This window comes from Entelurus aequoreus, linkage group LG21, assembly GCF_033978785.1.
Source record: "Entelurus aequoreus isolate RoL-2023_Sb linkage group LG21, RoL_Eaeq_v1.1, whole genome shotgun sequence".
In the NCBI taxonomy this organism is placed as follows: Eukaryota; Metazoa; Chordata; class Actinopteri; order Syngnathiformes; family Syngnathidae; genus Entelurus; species Entelurus aequoreus.
Window position 1 is genome coordinate 38,097,710 of NC_084751.1, and position 18,465 is coordinate 38,116,174.

At 38.1% G+C, this 18,465-nt stretch overlaps 1 protein-coding gene across 3 annotated transcripts in view; it reads left to right on the top strand.

Annotated features, from left to right (window-relative positions):
• Nucleotides 1–18,465, top strand: part of tcf4 (transcription factor 4) — a 355,283-nt gene that overhangs the window by 26,945 nt on the left and 309,873 nt on the right. Inside the window, exon 1 of one of the 3 annotated variants that reach the window (XM_062031632.1) lies at nucleotides 2,507–2,605. The exons of the other annotated variants lie outside the window; for them this stretch is intronic. Coding sequence (XP_061887616.1) covers nucleotides 2,584–2,605 — 22 coding nt within the window. The 5' untranslated portion in view covers nucleotides 2,507–2,583. Of the gene's footprint in view, nucleotides 1–2,506; nucleotides 2,606–18,465 lie in introns of those variants that run through there. 3 annotated transcript variants of the gene reach the window in all.

An 18,465-nucleotide genomic window follows, 5' to 3' on the forward strand; every position in this document is an offset into this window, starting at 1 on the left:
GTTACTCTGCCGAGCTCTAGACAGCAACGACACTCAACAACAACACATCATTTTGCAGACTATAATTACTCGTTTGCAAAAAAACATTTTTACCCCAAATAGGTGAAATTACTTTGAGTGTTGATTGTATGTGTGTGCACGAGTGAAGTGAAGTTGTGTGCGTTTTTGTTCCTTTGCCTTGTTGATGCACTTTTGTGTGTATAAATGTGTTTGTGTGTGGTTTTACCCTTTGTTTGTGTGGATGTGAACAGGTGCAAGCCACTACCTAACTGCCACCAGCTCCGTAAACTCAGCGGTCTGGCATCTTATTGTCATTTGTTGGCAGCAAAGAATGGTACGTACAGGCTCACACTCCGATGTTCATTGGTGGTATTTTTTTTTCCGTAGACACTCGACGTCGGCCAACTGCTCTCGAGTGTCCCGTCTTAAAAGGACGAGTGGGATGCTTGTAATGTGAAAAGCAAAACAAAAGCCGTAGTTTTAAGACCGCGATTCGGTTATTGTGCCGTGAGACATCATCGGGTGTGCTCTGGGAAATTGTCCAATTTCCACTTAATTGGTCCTGAAAATGATGAATTACTTTACTTTATTACCTCCTCTCGGGAGGTTATGAATTGTTGTTTGTCTTTTAGTTAGTTAGGACAGATTTTCATTAAACTGTCGGAAAATTATACGATTTTAAGTTTAAGACTATATTACGCTATTTTTACGTTACAAGGCTGAACTTATCTGTGTGTGCATGCCAGCGGCCCCGCCTCCACCCACAGGGACAATGAGAGAGGATGATGGGCGAGAGGGTTCATTCCTGGCTCTTGCAGAATGTTTGGAAAAGAGACATGAAGAAAACAAAAAATGCACGTGTGTGACTGGATTGGTAGAGCGGCTGTGGGTTCCAGGTTCGATCCCCGGGGTTTTGTTTGCCTTTTAGTTACTAAGGACAGATTTTCGCGGAACTTTCAGGAAATGTCCGAGCTGGAATAAGAAACAAGTGATAAGATTTTAAGGGAAATGTGTTTGATTTCTACTATATTACGTTATTTTTACATAACAAGGCTGAACTTATCTGCCCGCGGCCCCGCCTCCACCCACAGGGACAAAGACAGTGGATGATGGACGAGAGGGTTCATTCATGCCTCTTGCAGCATGTTTGGAAGCAAGATATGGAGAAAACAAACATACACATGTGTGGCTGGATTGGTAGAGCGGCTGTGGGTTCCAGGTTTGATCCCCGGGGTTTGTTTGTCTTTTAGTTAGTAAGGACAGATTTTCGCGAAACTTTCAGGAAATGTCCGAGCCGGAATAAGAAACGTGATAAGATTTTAAGGGAAATGTGTTTGATTTCTACTATATTACGTTATTTTTACGTTACAAGGCTGAACTTATCTGTGTGTGCATGCCCGCGGCCCCGCCTCCACCCACAGGGACAAAGACAGTGGATGATGGACGAGAGGGTTCATTCATGCCTCTTGCAGCATGTTTGGAAGCAAGACATGGAGAAAACAAACATGCACGTGTGTGGCTGGATTGGTAGAGTGGCTGTGGGTTCCAGGTTTGATCCCCGGGGGTTTGTTTGTCTTTTAGTTAGTAAGGACAGATTTTCGCGAAACTTTCAGGAAATGTCCGAGCTGGAATAAGAAACATGTGATAAGATTTTAAGGGAAATGTGTTTGATTTCTACTATATTACGTTATTTTTACGTTACAAGGCTGAACTTATCTGTGTGTGCATGTCCGCGGCCCCGCCTCCACCCACAGGGACAAAGAAAGTGGATGACTGACAAAAGGGTTCGCTCCGTTCCTCTTGCAGTATGTTTGGAAGTGAGACATTGATAAAACAAACATGCACATGTGTGGCTGGATTGGTAGAACGGCTGTGGGTTCCAGGTTTGATCCCCGGGGGTTTGTTTGTCTTTTAGTTAGTAAGGACAGATTTTCACAAAACTTTCAGGAAATGTCCAAGTCGGGACAAAACACAAGTGATAGGCTTTTAAGGGAAATGTATTTGATTTCTACTATATTACGTTATTTTTACGTTACAAGGCTGAACTTCTCTGTGTGTGTATGCTAGCGGCCCCGCCTTCACCCACAGGGACAAAGAGAGTGGATGACTGACAAAGAGGGTTCACTCCGAGACATGAAGAAAACAAACATTTGTTTTATTAAAAGCTATGTTTACCGTATTTCCTTGAATTGGCGCCGGGAATATAGTTTTCGCCTGCCTAGAATTACAGCCGGGTCAAACTCGTTTCGCAAAATAATTAGCGCATGCTTGGCACTTCCGCCGGGTCAAATATGAGTCATTAAATGACTCCCGCCTCCTGGTGGTAGAGGGCGCTAGTGATCCTTCTTGCGACTACCAGTACTGCAGGAGACAGGTACTGCAGAAGAAGACAACAAGCAGCAAGCATGAGCAGCAATTGTTTGCTTGTACTTTTAACATGGAGGATTACATATCTAAAATAAAACAGTTTTCTAAACTGGACTTTCAATCGAAGCAGGAGGTAATAATTAAAGGAATATCTCCAGAGACTTTTAAAATTGAAGAAAGATAAGAAAGACTGCCTTTGATCAGAAGCAGCTGCACATGGACCCATTTACAAGTAAAGGTAAGATCATAATAACGTTTTTTTTTATTAAATGTGCTTTTCATGATAATGTATGCGCCGGAGTGAGAAGAGGTTTTAAAATAATTAGCGCATGCTTGCCCATTCCGCATGGTTTTGGTAACCGCAGGAGTGAGAAGAGGTTTTAAATTAATTAGCGCCCCTGCGGCTATTCAAGGAAATACGGTAAGTGTCTTATTAGATTAGCCCCTGATGTGATGTGTCAAGAAATACAAAGATACAGTAGTGAAGGTGTGCAGACTCGAGCCGCAGTCGGTGGGAGCTGCAGCCGGTTTGGAAGTGAGACAAAAAGAAAACAATATATCACATATATCAAATTAATCACACGGTTGCTGTAGATTAATGTTGATTAATCGGAGTTGAATATAATTATTTTCAACCCTCAGATCCTTTTCAATGGATTTTGAGTCATTTTGTGCTGCAGATGTGGAAACTTTGATTCAAAATAATATTGACAATGGATTAATTATTGTTGCTAGCTCATTCGTAAATAATTGATTTTACTTTTAGGATATACCTAAGGCCAATTAACAGTCTAAACCAGGGGTCACCAACCTTTTTGAAACCAAGAGCTACTTCTTGGGTACTGACAATTGCGAAGGGCTACCAGTTTGATACACACTTAAATAAATTGCCAGAAATAGCCAATTTGCTCTATTTACCTTTAACTCTATGTTATTATTAATAATTAATGATATTTATCATTGTGGAAACACTGATCATCTTAATGATTTCTCACAATAAATATATATAGAAACATATAAATATCAATATGCAACACTTTATTTTTATATTTTCTCTAAGTGCAAATTTTTCAAATTGAACATTTTTAAATGATCACTTCTAAGACAGTCTTGTGAAATCACAATATCCCATTTTAACTAGCTAGCCACTAACATTTTTTAACAAATCATGAATTGCTTTGCACCATGTTTGTACAAATAATAACTCATGTAAAATACAAAAGTCAACTCTCAATTTTTTAAATAAATCATGTCACACTTTGAACTGGACACCAAATCTGTTATCTGTTTCTTTGTCAGTTAGTGAAGACCAAGTCTTTAAAATATTTTCTTGGATTTTCAAATTCTATTTGAGTTTTGTCTCTCTTAGAATGAAAAATGTCGAGCAAAGCGAGACCAGCTTGCTAGTAAATAAATACAATTTAAAAAATAGAGGCAGCTCACTGGTAAGTGCTGCTATTTGCGCTAATTTTAGAACAGGCCAGCGGGCTACTCATCTGGTCCTTACGGGCTACCTGGTGCCCGCGGGCACCGCGTTGGTGACCCCTGCTCTTAACACCCTGAATGTAAACTAATCGATTTTCCGTTTATGATGCAAAATATGTATATACTAGGGTTGTACAGTATACCGGAATTAGCATAGTACCGCGATACTAATGAATCATATTCGGTACTATACCGCCTCTAAAAAAGTACCGGTCCAAATGTCCCTGGACACATGAGGACTTTGAATATGACCAATGTACGATCCTGTAACGACTTGGTATCGGATTGATACCCAAATGTGGTATCATCCAAAACTAATGTAAAGCATCCAAACAACAGAAGAATAAGTGATTATTACATTTTAACAGAAGTGTAGATTGAACATGTTGAAAGAGAAAGTACGCAGATACTGACAGTAAATGAACAAGTAGATTAATCATTCATTTTCTACCACTTGTCCTTAATAATTTTGACAAAATAATAGAAAGGAAAATGACACAATATGTTACTGCATATGTCATCAGCTAAATTAGGAGCCTTTGTTTGCTTACTTACTACTAAAAGACAAGTTGTCTTGTATGTTAACTATTTTATTTAAGGACAAACTTGCAATAAGAAAAATATGTTTAATGTACATTTTTTTGGTTAAAATAAAGCCAATAATGCAATTTTTTGTGGTCCCCTTTATTTAGAAAAGTATCGAAATACATGTCGGTACCGGTACCAAACACCAATACTAGTATATACTAACAGTAATTTGTGTTTATATAAAATACCTCACTGTAAAAGTTTCTCAATAATTTCAACACTGCTGTCTAACAAATGTATTACCGTATTATAGACGTAACATTTAAAGTGACAAAGTGGTTTTCTGCAGAGAGGTCAAGATATTATTATCATATGTTGGATCTACTTACCATTGGGTCAGTAGTAACAACTTCCCTTTGTTTAGTTGACAGCTTGGACTTTGTTTATTAGTTTCCTGTGTTTTTGCATGTATTTCTGTTTCTGGGCTATTTCCTTCCTTTTTTTTTTTACCCACTTCCTGTTTGGACACTGAGCTACCCCCCCCCCCCCCCCTCCCCTGATTGACAATCAGCAGACACACCTATCAATGCTTGTCAATCAGGAGGCTTCTTATATTGCATTTCATTGTCGCTATCATCTCATCTCCGCGCCTTGTTTATTCGTGCCAGCTCGTCGCTATCCTCCACAAAGACAATTAAAACCATAATTTTACCTGCACCTCGTCTCCGGTCTCTGCATCTTGGAGTCGCACCAACGGCCGCCACGGGACAATTTCCTGTAATTTTGTCTTCACACCTCAGTCAGGCGCGATTGAAAGATGACTGTAAACTTTCTAAAAAGGTCAGATTGGTGTCATAAACACAGGCAGAAGTGTTTTATAGCGCGTTGAAGGAGTATTAAGGGGCAGTCTATTTAAAAGCTCGACTCCATCATTTCCCCTTATTGTTTTTTTTTGTTGAAATGCAGTGAGTCAGCCGCCTGTCTCAGCTCTGTGTGACCTTATTAATGAGTGTTCAGCCATGAGGCCAGACCTCCTCTGAAGAGGTCACATCTGGACACTTTATATAGAAATATATTTCTGTCTTTCTCACACACACACACAAACACACACTTTCTCTGTCTTGCTAATTTGATTGTCTTTATTGTTCACTCCTTCAGTCCGGAAGGATGTATGTCTATTGGTGCTGTCAATATATTGTAATTTGTAATCAGATTAATCACGTACTTGCTGTGGATTAATTTTGATTAATCACGTTTTTTTGTTTTTTTTTAAGTACACAACCCAAAACCAGTAAAGTTGGCACGTTGTGTAAATCGTAAATAAAAACAGAATACTATGATTTGCAAATCCTTTTCAACTTATATTCAATTGAATAGACTGCAAAGACAAGATATTTGACGTTCGAACTGGTAAACCTGTATGCACTTGAACGTTTTATCAACAACACCCGAGCTCAACTAACTGCAAAACGTTGCTATTTTTTGCAAATATTAGCTCATTTGGAATTTGATGCCTGCAACATGTTTTCAAAAAAAATCTGGCACGAGTGGCAAAAAAGACTGAGGAAGTTGAGGAATGCTCGTCAAACACTTATTTGGAACGTCCCACAGGTGAACAGGGTCATTGGGAACGGGTGGGTGCCATGATTGGGTATAAAAGCAGCTTCCATGAAATGCTCAGTCATTCACAAACACCTCCTCCTGAAACGCCCTCAGAAAGAGGTGCTTTAAAACTTGGCTAGCTAGCTAGCTAGCGGCTAACGTGTTTTAGCTACTTCTAAATCACTAATCCACAAATAAAGTAAGTTTCTTAAAAGTATCATCCCTGCAGGACGAGGAATAGCTAAACATGCTTCACTACACACCGTAGCTCACCGGTGTCACAATGTAAACAAATGCCATTAGTGGATCTACACCTGACATCCACTGTAATGATACCAAGTACAGGAGCGTATCTAGTCAATACTACTATGATTACATCAATATTTTTTATCGTCACACAATATTTTTTCCTTTTTAAAAAAAAATTGTATCATGTTTATTAACTCAGGAAATACATCCTTGGACACATGAGAACTTTGAATATGGCCAATGTATGATCCTGTAACGACTTGGTATCGGATAGATACCTACATTTGTGGTATCATCCAAAACTAATGTAAAGTATCCAAACACCAGAAGAATAAGTCATTATTACATTTTAACAGAAGTGTAGATAGAACATGTTGAAACGGGGAAAAAAACTGATTTTAACAGTAAATGAACAGGTGGATTAATATTCAATTTTTACCGCTTGTCCCTCATAATTTTGACAAAATAGAATGACAAATGACACAATATGTTACTGTATACGTCAGTAAACAAATTAGGAGCCTTTGTTTTCTTACTTACTACTAAAAGACAAGTTGTGATGTTCACTATTTTATTTAAGGACACAATTGTTATTCGATTGCAATAAGAAACAAATGTTTAATGTACCCCCTTATGTAGAAAAGTATCGAAATACAGTTTGGTACCGATACCGGTACTAAAATATTGATATTGGGAAAACTAGAGATGTCTGATAATATCGGACTGCCGATATTATCGGCCGATAAATGCTTTAAAATGTAATATCGGAAATTATCGGTATCGGATTCAAAAAGTAAAATGTATGACTTTTTAAAACGCCGCTGTACGGAGTGGTACACGGACGTAGGGAGAAGTACAGAGCAGTTGTGTCTCCCAGTCATACGTGCCAACCCTTCCGATTTTCCCGGGAGACTCCCGAATTTCAGTGCCCCTTCCGAAAATCTCCCGGGGCAACCATTCTCCCGATTTTCTCCCGATTTCCATTCAGACAACAATACTTTTCCTGAACAGCAATCTGAGACTTCAGTAAAGTGTGACGTGTGACGACATATCTCGAGTACACTAAAGGTGTGATGGTGTCAGACATTTTTGTAGATCATTTTTCCAAGTTCATTTTCTCAGGGAACTGTCTTTCGTATGCAAGTTTATAGGACAAGGAAATCCTAGTTTATTGTGATAAGGAAATTATTGACTTTGCTTCAGAGAAGTGTTATAAATTTACTTCCACAAAGAGGTTTGAAATATGACATTGTTATGAATAAATGTTTTTTTAAGCTTTTTCTACAAAGACTTTTTTTTTGAGGAATAAGAAAAGTGAAAATGTGTATATTTTTGTTTATATTTAATTTATTTTTCATATTTATGTTATTTATTTTAATTTTACTTTTATTATATATTGACCATAATGAATGTGGTATAAATGGTCTGTATTTGTCTTGTGATTTGTCTTAAATAATAACAATAGTATTAATATTTTTGACTGACAAAAATTGCCAATAAGAAATTAATGGTATCGGTATCGGTATCGATGAAAATGCAAGAAAAATTATCGGTATCGTATCGAATCCTAAAAGTGTGGTATCGACCATCCCTAATGCAAGGCATACTTGGTCAACAGCCATACAGGTCACACTGAGGGTGTCCGTATAAACAACTTTAACACTGTTACAAATATGCGCCACACTGTGAACCCACACCAAACAAGAATGACAAACACATTTCGGGAGAACATCCACGCCGTAACACAACATAAACACAACAGAACAAATACCCAGAACCCCTTGCAGCACTAACTCTTCCGGGACGCTACAATATACACCCCCTGCTACCCCCTACCCCCCACACCTCAACCCCGCCCACCTCAACCTCCTCATGCTCTCTCAGGCGGAGCATGTTCCAAATTCCAAGCTGCTGTTTTGAGGCAAGTTAAAAAAAAATAATAATGCACTTTGTGACTTCAATAATAAATATGGCAGTGCCATGTTGGCATTTTTTTTCCCATAACTTGAGTTGATTTATTTTGGGAAACCTTGTTACATTGTTTAATGCATCCAGTGGGGCATCACAACAAAATTAGGCATAATAATGTGTTAATTCCACGACTGTATATATCGGTATCGGTTGATATCGGAATCGGTAATTAAGAGTTGGACAATATCGGGATATCGGCAAAAAAGCCATTATCGGACATCTCTAGAGACAACCCTACTTTTCATACAATGTTTTCTGTTTCTGACGTTTTGGAATGGATTACTCATGATTTTGTTTAATCTACAGTATATACTAAATAAAGTGAGCTGCTCTTACACCTTATTTGCCCTTCATCTCCTCTCTTCTGCACAACCCATGTTCTCCTTTACTTGTCCTCCATCTCATTTAGCATTCCTTCCTCTCTATCTCTGCATCATCCTCTGCGACTTCATTCACACACGGTGCTTCTCCTCTCTGCTCACCTGTCTCCATCCTTACCCTAAGAAGCCCTTACCTCAGCTGGGTGCGGTGCCAAGGTCGCACACCCCCCCCCCCCCCCCCCCCGTCGCTCCCTGCTGGGTCAGTGTGTTTGTGCTCGGAATGGTTGAGAGGGAAAGTTTCAAGTGGAAATGACAAACGGGAAATTGTTTTAACTAATGATGAGTAATCAGTTAATCAGAATGAGGACAAAATTAAGAATACACTATGGTTTTTTTGAAGAAATGTCCTTGTCTGTGATTATTGATCATCAGAGGAGGGTATAGAGGAGCTAAAGTTGTCCTCAAGTAAGAGTACCGTTACTTTAGAGCAGTGGTTCTTAACCTGGGTTCGATCGAACCCTAGGAGTTCGGTGAGTCGGCCTCAGGGGTTCGGCGGAGACACACCCGACTCATCGTGTAAATAAAAACTTCTCCCTATCGGCGTATTATGGATACCGCCAAACAGTGTTCCCTCTAATTTTCCATATGCGTGAGCAAACGCAAAAACTCCTTGAGCATTCAGTGGAGCACATGTAAAACATCAGATGTGCACATGCACTGTGGCCACACCAGCAGCACACCCGTCCCAAACCTGACTAAATGACAAGTTAAATGTTGTATTATTATAATCAAATGACTGTAGTCATTTCCCTGAGATTATTTTCTAATGTAAGTGTTTTGGCCCACTTACAATGACAATAACAAAAAATATTGTTTTTCATGAGCTGTGTACTAGTATTGTATGTCTGGGTGGGCGTCCTGCTTTGGAAATAATTTGTACCGCTTTCAGATATCGCATTTTGTTCCCACTGAAACATTCACATGTTGCACAGTGAGATGTAAACATGGGATCATGTGTACATTCCTGTAACTTTCTGTTTGGGAAATATATCTTTATTACTATTTATTTAATATAATAACATCATTTCATGATTAATATTTATGAATTAAGATTAAAGGCCTACTGAAATGATTTTTTTTTATTTAAACGGGAATAGCAGATCCATTCTATGTGTCATACTTGATCATTTCGCGATATTGCCATATTTTTGCTGAAAGGATTTAGTAGAGAAAATCGACGATAAAGTTCGCAACTTTTGCTCGCTGATAAAAAAAAGCCTTGCCTGTACCGGAAGTAGCGTGACGTCACAGGAGCTAGTATTCCTCACAATTCCCCATTGTTTACAATGGAGCGAGAGAGATTCGGACCGAGAAAGTGATGATTACCCCATTAAATTGAGCGAAGATGAAAGATTTGTAGATGAGGAACGTTACAGTGAACGACTTGAGAGGCATTGATGGACGTATCTTTTTTCGCTCTGACCGTAACTTAGGTACAAACTGGCTCATTGGATTCCACACACTCTCCTTTTTTTATTGTGGATCACGGATTTGTATTTTAAACCACCTCGGATACTATATCCTCTTGAAAATGAGAGTCGAGAACGCGAAATGGACATTCAGTGCCTTTTATCTCCACGACAATACATCGGCGAAATGCTTTAGCTACGAGCTAACGTGATAGCATCGTGCTTTAACTGCATATAGAAACAAAAAAATAAACCCCTGACTGGAAGGATAAGATAGAAAATCAACAATACTATTAAACCGTGGACATGTAAATACACGGTTAATGCTTTCCAGGCTGGTGAAGGTTAACAATGCTGTGCTAACGACGCCATTGAAGCTAACTTAGCAACTTAGCAACGGGACCTCACAGAGCTATGCTAAAAACATTAGCTCTCCACCTACGCCAGCCAGCCCTCATCTACTCATCAACACCCGTGCTCACCTGCGTTCCAGCGATCGGCAGAAGGACGAAGGACTTCACCCGATGCGTTTGGCGGCCCGGAGACGTAGGAAGTCAAGGTGAGGTCGGCGGCTAGTGCGGCTAGCGCGGCTAGCGCGGCTAGCGCGGCTAGCGCTCCAACAAAGTCCTCCTGGTTGTGTTGCTGTAGTCCGCTGCTAATACACCGATCCCACCTACAACTGTCTTCTTTGCAGCCTTCATTGTTCATTAAACAAATTGCAAAAGATGTCCAGAATACTGTGGAATTATGAAATGAAAACAGAGCTTTTTGTATAGGATTCTACGGGGTACCATAACTTCCGTTATACTGACTTCGTCACGCGCATACGTCATCATACCGCGACGTTTCAGCCGGATATTTCCCGGGAAATTTTAAATGTCACTTTATAAGTTAACCCGGCCGTATTGGCATGTGTTGCAATGTTAAGATTTCATCATTGATATATAAACTATCAGACTGCGTGGTCGGTAGTAGTGGGTTTCAGTAGGCCTTTAAATTAAGAAAAAAACATTGTATTTTTCACTAAAGAAGGGTTCGATGAATGCGCATATGAAACTGGTGGGGTTCGGTACCTCCAACAAGGTTAAGAACCACTACTTTAGAATGATATGACTCAAGTCAAAGTAGAATTTAGTCATCAAAATGATTACTTGAGTAAGAGTAAGTATTCTGTGAAATACTCAAGTATTGAGTAACTTGTGAATAACTTCTGATTTATTTAGTATCTATTTTTAATGGTTCTTTGACTACAACTGTTGTTGTTGCTCCCGATGGGTCTGGTTAAGGCCTTGCATGGCAGCTCCCCCCATCAGAGTGTGAATGGGTGAATGGGTGAATGTGGAAATAGTGTCAAAGCGCTTTGAAAGTACAAAACCCAAAACCAGTGAAGTTGGCACGTTGTGTAAATCGTAAATAAAAACAGAATACAATGATTTTGCAAATCCTTTTCAACTTATATTCAATTGAATAGACTGCAAAGACAAGATATTTAATGTTCAAACTGGAAAACTTTGTTAATTTTTGCAAATATTAGCTCATTTGGAATTTGATGCCTGCAACATGTTTCAAAAAAGCTGGGACAAGTGGCAAAAAAAGACTGAGAAAGTTGAGGAATGCTCATCAAACACTTATTTGGAACATCCCACAGGTAAACAGGCTAATTGGGAACAGGTGGGTGCCATGATTGGGTATAAAAGCAGCTTCCATGAAATGCTCAGTCATTCACAAACAAGGATGGGGCGAGGGTCGCCACTTTGTCAATAAATGCGTGAGCAAATAGTCGAACAGTTTGAGAACAACATTTCTCAATGAGCTATTGCAAGGAATTTAGGGATTTCACCATCTATGGTCCGTAATATCATCAAACGGAACGAAATCCCTGCACGTAAGCGTTGATATTACGGACCTTCAATCGCTCAGGCTATGTAACTTTTTTGCAATGTGTTGCTGCCATTAAGTTTAATTAAGTTAATGATTAGTTGATTAAAAAAACAAGTTTCTCAGTTCGAACATTAAATATCTTGTTTTTGCAGTCTAGTCAATTGAATATAAGTTAAAAAGGATTTGCAAATCATTGCATTCTGTTTTTATTTACGAATTACTCAACGTGCCAACTTCACTGGTTTTGGATTTTATAATTATCTTTTAATTATTTTATCTGTACAACTAGTTTTATCGTTTGTTGTTTTGATAATTTTCTTTTGATTATTTGTATATGTATATTGAAAACTGTCTTTGGGTTTCTTGAAAGGTGCTTATAAATTAAATGTATACAACCTTGCGCTCTGATTACTGCTTTGCACACTCTTGGCATTCTCTGGATGAGCCTGAAATGGTTTCCACTTCACAGGTGTGCTTGAAGCTCATGGAGAGAATGCCAAGAGTGTGCAAAGCAGTAATCAGAGCAAAAGGTGGCTATTTTGAAGAAAAATTGTCCATCGGTCGGAGTCTCTTCACTCATCTTTGCGCTATGCATTGACCTGACCACTGACCGTATAACAACTTAGACTTAGACTTAGACAAACTTTATTGATCCACAAGGGAAACTAGTATTATGTTTTTTTTTATGCATTGGGACAACAACAATTGAACGATGGGATACGTCATCTGCAATTGTCTCGTTAAGTATAGCATTGTTTAGAAAGTGCTCTGCCTTACATGAACATTGTCAGTCTAATTGGATCTGACGTCCTAATCATAGGTCTCGCCAAGGCAACAGGGTGGAGGGCAGAAATGCAAAACACACTTTGTAAACAGCCCATCCTCGGCAAGCACTTCAGAGTGCCCGATCTACAGCAAGGGGTATATATTCTGCAGTATTATTGTTTTTAAACAAGTGGATAAGGAAAGACGAGGCTGAGGAAGCGCAAATTTGAGTTTTTCTAATATTTTTTTTAATGCACTGTTACTGTCATTGGTGCATAATAAGGAAGTGGTGTGTTGTTGTTTTTATGGCTACTTAGGGGATACCTCTGTGGAACAGGCCTAAATTTGGGTACTATATTTAGCTACATTACAAAATGTTGGAGACACTTTCCGGTATCATGCAGCGCAACCACAATTATCAACAGGGCTGCCAAGTTTCAGAAAATGACAAGAGTGAGACTTTGGTGCCATGATGCGTTTGGAAAAAAAATTGACCTTTTTTTAACAACGATTTGGACTGTTTTAACGTCAATGTATACCTTAGATCAGGGGTCACCAACCTTTTTGAAACCAAGAGCTACTTCTTGGGTACTGATTAATGCGAAGGGCTACCAGTTTGATACACACTTAAATAAATTGCCAGAAATAGCCAATTTGCTCAATTTACCTTTAACTCTATGTTATTATTAATAATTAATGATATTTACACTTAATTGAACGGTTTAAAAGAGGAGAAAACATGAAAAAAATGACAATTAAATTTTGAAACATAGTTTATCTTCAATTTCGACTCTTTAAAATTCAAAATTCAACCGAAAAAAAGAAGAGAAAAACTAGCTAATTCGAATCTTTTTGAAAAAATTAAGAAAATAATTTATGGAACATCATTAGTAATTTTTCCTGATTAAGATTAAGTTTAGAATTTTGATGACATGTTTTAAATAGGTTAAAATCCAATCTACACTTTGTTAGAATATATAACAAACTGGACCAAGCTATATTTCTAACAAAGACAAATCATTATTTCTTCTAGATTTTCCGGAACAAAAATTTTAAAAGAAATTCAAAAGACTTTGAAATAAGATTTAAATTTGATTCTGCAGATTTTCTCGATTTGCCAGAATAATTTTTTTGAATTTGAATCATAATAAGTTTGAAGAAATATTTCACAAATATTCTTCGTCGAAAAAACAGAAGCTAAAATGAAGAATTAAATTAAAATGTATTTATTATTCTTTACAATAAAAAATAAAATAAAAATACTTGAACATTGATTTAAATTGTCAGGAAAGAAGAGGAAGGAATTTAAAAGGTAAAAAGGTATATGTGTTTAAAAATCCTAAAATCATTTTTAAGGTTGTATTTTTTCTCTAAAATTGTCTTTCTGAAAGTTATAAGAAGCAAAGAAAAATGTATTAATAAATGTATTTAAACAAGTGAAGACCAAGTCTTTAAAATATTTTCTTGGATTTTCAAATTCTATTTGAGTTTTGTCTCTCTTAGAATTAAAAATGTCGAGCAAAGCGAGACCAGCTTGCTAGTAAATAAATAAAATTTAAAAAATAGAGGCAGCTCACTGGTAAGTGCTGCTATTTGAGCTATTTTTAGAACAGGCCAGCGGGCGACTCATCTGGTCCTTACGGGCTACCTGGTGCCCGCGGGCACCGCGTTGGTGACCCCTGCCTTAGACATACCAATGTATACCTCTCACTGCTCTCTCTGCACTGTTGAATACTTGTCTTAATTAACCAGAAATTAGCAATGAAAATCATCTCCACTGTTTCCTCTGTTGGCTCTTCTGTCTCATCCTCTGCATCGGTGTCCTCACTTTGTATCTCTTCGACAACTCTGTCCTCAATCTCTTCTGTTGCCAACTCCTCAGTCAGGAAAGTAGCTATACTGTCATAAAAAAAAAATTGATCGAAGTTGATAGATGACATCATTGGCTCATTTTTTTGTTTTACACCGCTAAACCTAACTAACTGTATTACATTTGATCAAAAGTGGTGTTTTCCCTAATGATGTGAGTGATCATTGTGTGATTGCAGTAGTGCGAGACACAAGGATTCCTAAAAGCAAGCCTCGTCTTGTTGAAAAACGTAATATGAAATTATTTGAGATGCAAGCTTTTTTACATGACTTGCATCTTTTTAATTGGGATAGAATTGCTCTGTTTGATAATGTTGAACTGGGTTGGACATATTTTCACGAAAACTTCTTGAGTATAGTGAACAAACATGCCCCTTTTAGAAAATTTAGGGTTAAAGGTCGTGACAATCAGTGGTTTACATCGGATCTGTCAGATGTATTGCATGAGCGTAATGCTGCTTGGGCCAGGGCACGCAAGTCAGGGTTAGAAGCGGATTGGTTGAATTTTAGACAATTAAGAAATCAATTTACTTCTCTCCTTCGGAAAGTCAAATCAGAATTTTATTTCTCCACAACAACAGAAAACCTCAAACACCCAAAGAAGTTTTGGAAAATCATCAAATCTTTGTCCGGCTGCTGTAATTCAGTCAATCTCCCACCTAACATACTTGTTGATGGTGTCAGAGTAAGTGACAGAAGAGAAATGGGTAGTCATTTTAATAATCATTTTATTTCCTCTGGTTTTCTCTACAATTCTGACAACTCTACTGAAGTTCTGCTAACTCCGGAAAGAACCGTTGAAAATACCCAGGTTTTTAACTTTACGCCCTTTACCACAACAGAGGTCATGAGGGCTCTAAAGCAACTTAAACCTAGAAAGCCAGCTGGCTCAGATAAGTTGGAGCCGCTCTTTTTAAAGTTGGCAGCTGAAATTATAGCCGAACCACTGACTCACATTTTTAACCTTACACTAATTTCAAATGAAATCCCTTTGGATTGGAAATCTGCCCCTGTAATCCCCCTATTAAAAGGAGGTGACCCTAGTAATCTAAATAATTACAGACCGATCTCTAAACTCTCTGTTCTGGCAAAAGTGCTTGAATCCCTTATCAGTGAACAGATAAAAGACTTTTTGGACACCAACTTTATTCTGTCACCATTTCAGTCAGGTTTTCGCAGAAATCACAGTACTGTTACTGCTGCTATGAAGTTTATTAAATGATGTAACTGAAGCTCTTGACAAGAAGCAGTGCTGTCTGTCCCTCTTTATTGACTTTTCAAAGGCATTTGATACTGTTGATCATGTCATTTTAATCAAACGTCTTTCAGCTATTGGTTTTTCTCAGCAAGCAGTTGGATGGTTTGCAAATTACCTCACAAGTAGAACTCAGGCTGTTCAGATAGAAGGTTCCTCCTCGGACGTACTGCAAGTGAAAAAGGGTGTCCCTCAAGGTTCTGTGTTGGGCCCATTATTATTCACTATTTACATAAATAATCTTGGACAGAATATTCCGAACTCAACTTTCCATTTCTATGCTGATGATACTGTCATATACTGTACAGCACCCACTCCTGCTGAGGCCTTTAAATATCTACAACACGCATTTGACAGAGTACAAGAACAACTTTGCTATCTTCAACTGGTTTTAAATGCAGAGAAAACAAAGTGTATGTTCTTTACCACATCAAAAACTGTAAGATCAGCACTGTGTGAGAACATTTTAACAAGAAATGGGCAACAAATTATGTTAGTATGTGCTTTTAAATATTTAGGATTTTTAATTGATGACCACTTGAGTTTTAAGGAGCACATTCAGTATGTTGTAAAAAAAAACTGAAACTTTTACTGGGATTTTATTATAGAAACAAGTCTTGCTTTTCTTTTACTGTGAAACAGAAATTGGTGGAAACAACCTTCTTACCTGTTATTGACTATGGAGATGTGTTGTACATGAATGCTACTGCTGGTTGTCTCCACAAGCTGGATAGTGTGTACCACGGTGCACTGAGATTTATCACCAACTGCGTTCCCCTTACTCACCATTGCGTATTATACTCAATGGTTAACTGGACATCTTTAAGTGCTCGACGCCTCAATCATTGGTATGTTTTCATCTACAAAACCATTCTGGGTATCACTCCATCTTATCTGTCTTGTCTTTTAACAAAGAAACAAGGAAGTCACAATCTTCGTTCAATGAATGTTCTGCAATTTGTCGTACCCAAAGTAAGAACTGAACTGGGCAAGAAAGCATTTAGGTTTTCAGCAGCGAAGGCTTGGAATAACCTACAATCGAATATTCAACTTCAAACCCTTGTTACGTTGAATGAGTTCAAAGCTTCTGTGAAAGGACTGCAGTCTACCTTCTCTGTATGCACATGTGTTATGTGAGCAAGTTTTAATGTCGTAAATGTGATGTTTTATGTATTTGTTTACTGTTTTTAATGTAACCTTGCTGCTGCCCTCTTGGCCAGGTCTCCCTTGGAAAAGAGATCTTTGATCTCAATGGGATTTTACCTGGTTAAATAAAGGCTAATAATAATAATAAAAGACTGAAGCTTTGTGATATTCATGAACGAATCAAGTCTATTGATCGTCCGTAACATGAACGGCAGGTTTATTTTTATTTGAAGCGTGACAGCGATTAAACTTTTACATATCTGTAAACCAAGGCAGAAACATTGGCAGCTTTGAACTCTGCTCTGACTGGAATGGAACAGAACTATATTGTCATTGCACTGGAAATTACAAAACCCAAAACCAGTGAAGTTGGCACATTGTGTAAATAAAAACAGAATACAATGATTTGCAAATCCTTATATTCAATTGAATACACTGCAAAGACAATATATTTAATATTCGAACTGAGAAACTTAATTAACGGCATTTCTGGGTGTTGTTGATAAATGGCTTTGGCATAGTAGAGTTTTAACTTGCACTTACAGATGTAGCAACGAACTGTAGATACTGACAGTGGTTTTCTGAAGTGTTCCTGAGCCCATGTGGTGATATCCTTTACACACTGATGTCGGTTTTTGATGCAGTACCGCCTGAGGGATCCAAGGTCACGGGCATTCAATGCAGTGATTTCTCCAGATTCTCTGAACCTTTTGATGATGTTACAGACCTTAGATCAGTGGTTCTTAACCTTGTTGGAGGTACCGAACCCCACCAGTTTCATATGCGCATTCACCGAACCTTTTAGTGAAAAATAATGGGTTTTTTTCAAATTCAAAACAAAGTTATATGTTTTTGGTAACACTTTAGTATAGGGAACATATTCTAAGTAACAAAGACTTAATTTAAAGTTTTTTGGACACTAGGTGAACATATTCTAACTAACAAAGACTTAATTTAGAGTTATTTGGTTAGGGTTAGGGCCGGGGTTAGAGGGTTAGGGTTATAATAAGGCCATGCCGAATAAGGCATTAATAAGTACTTAATGACTAGTTAAGAGCCAATATGTTACTAATTTGCATGTTAATAAGCAACTAATTAATGGTGAATATGTTCCCCATACTAAAGTGTTACCATGTTTTTATACTGGTGCATAAAATGAACCGTGCATGAACATCACCTTGTTCAAACAACAAAACCAACACAGTGCATAAACTCACAACAAATTACACACCTGCAAATCAGTTTGACTTGTGCTGTTGCCGTATCCGTAATATGCCGATAGGGAAAAGTTTTTATTTACACGATGAGTCGGGTGTGTCTTTACTTCCGCCGAACCCCTGAGGCCGACTCACCGAACCCCTAGGGTTTGATCGAACCCAGGTTAAGAACCACTTCCTTAGATGGTGGAATCCCTAAATTCCTTGCAATAGCTCGTTGACAAATGTTGTTCTTAAACTGTTCGACAATTTGCTCACGCATTTCTTCAAAAAGTGGTGACCCTCGCCCCATCCTTATTTGTGAATGACTGAGCATCTCATGGAAGCTGTTTTTATACCCA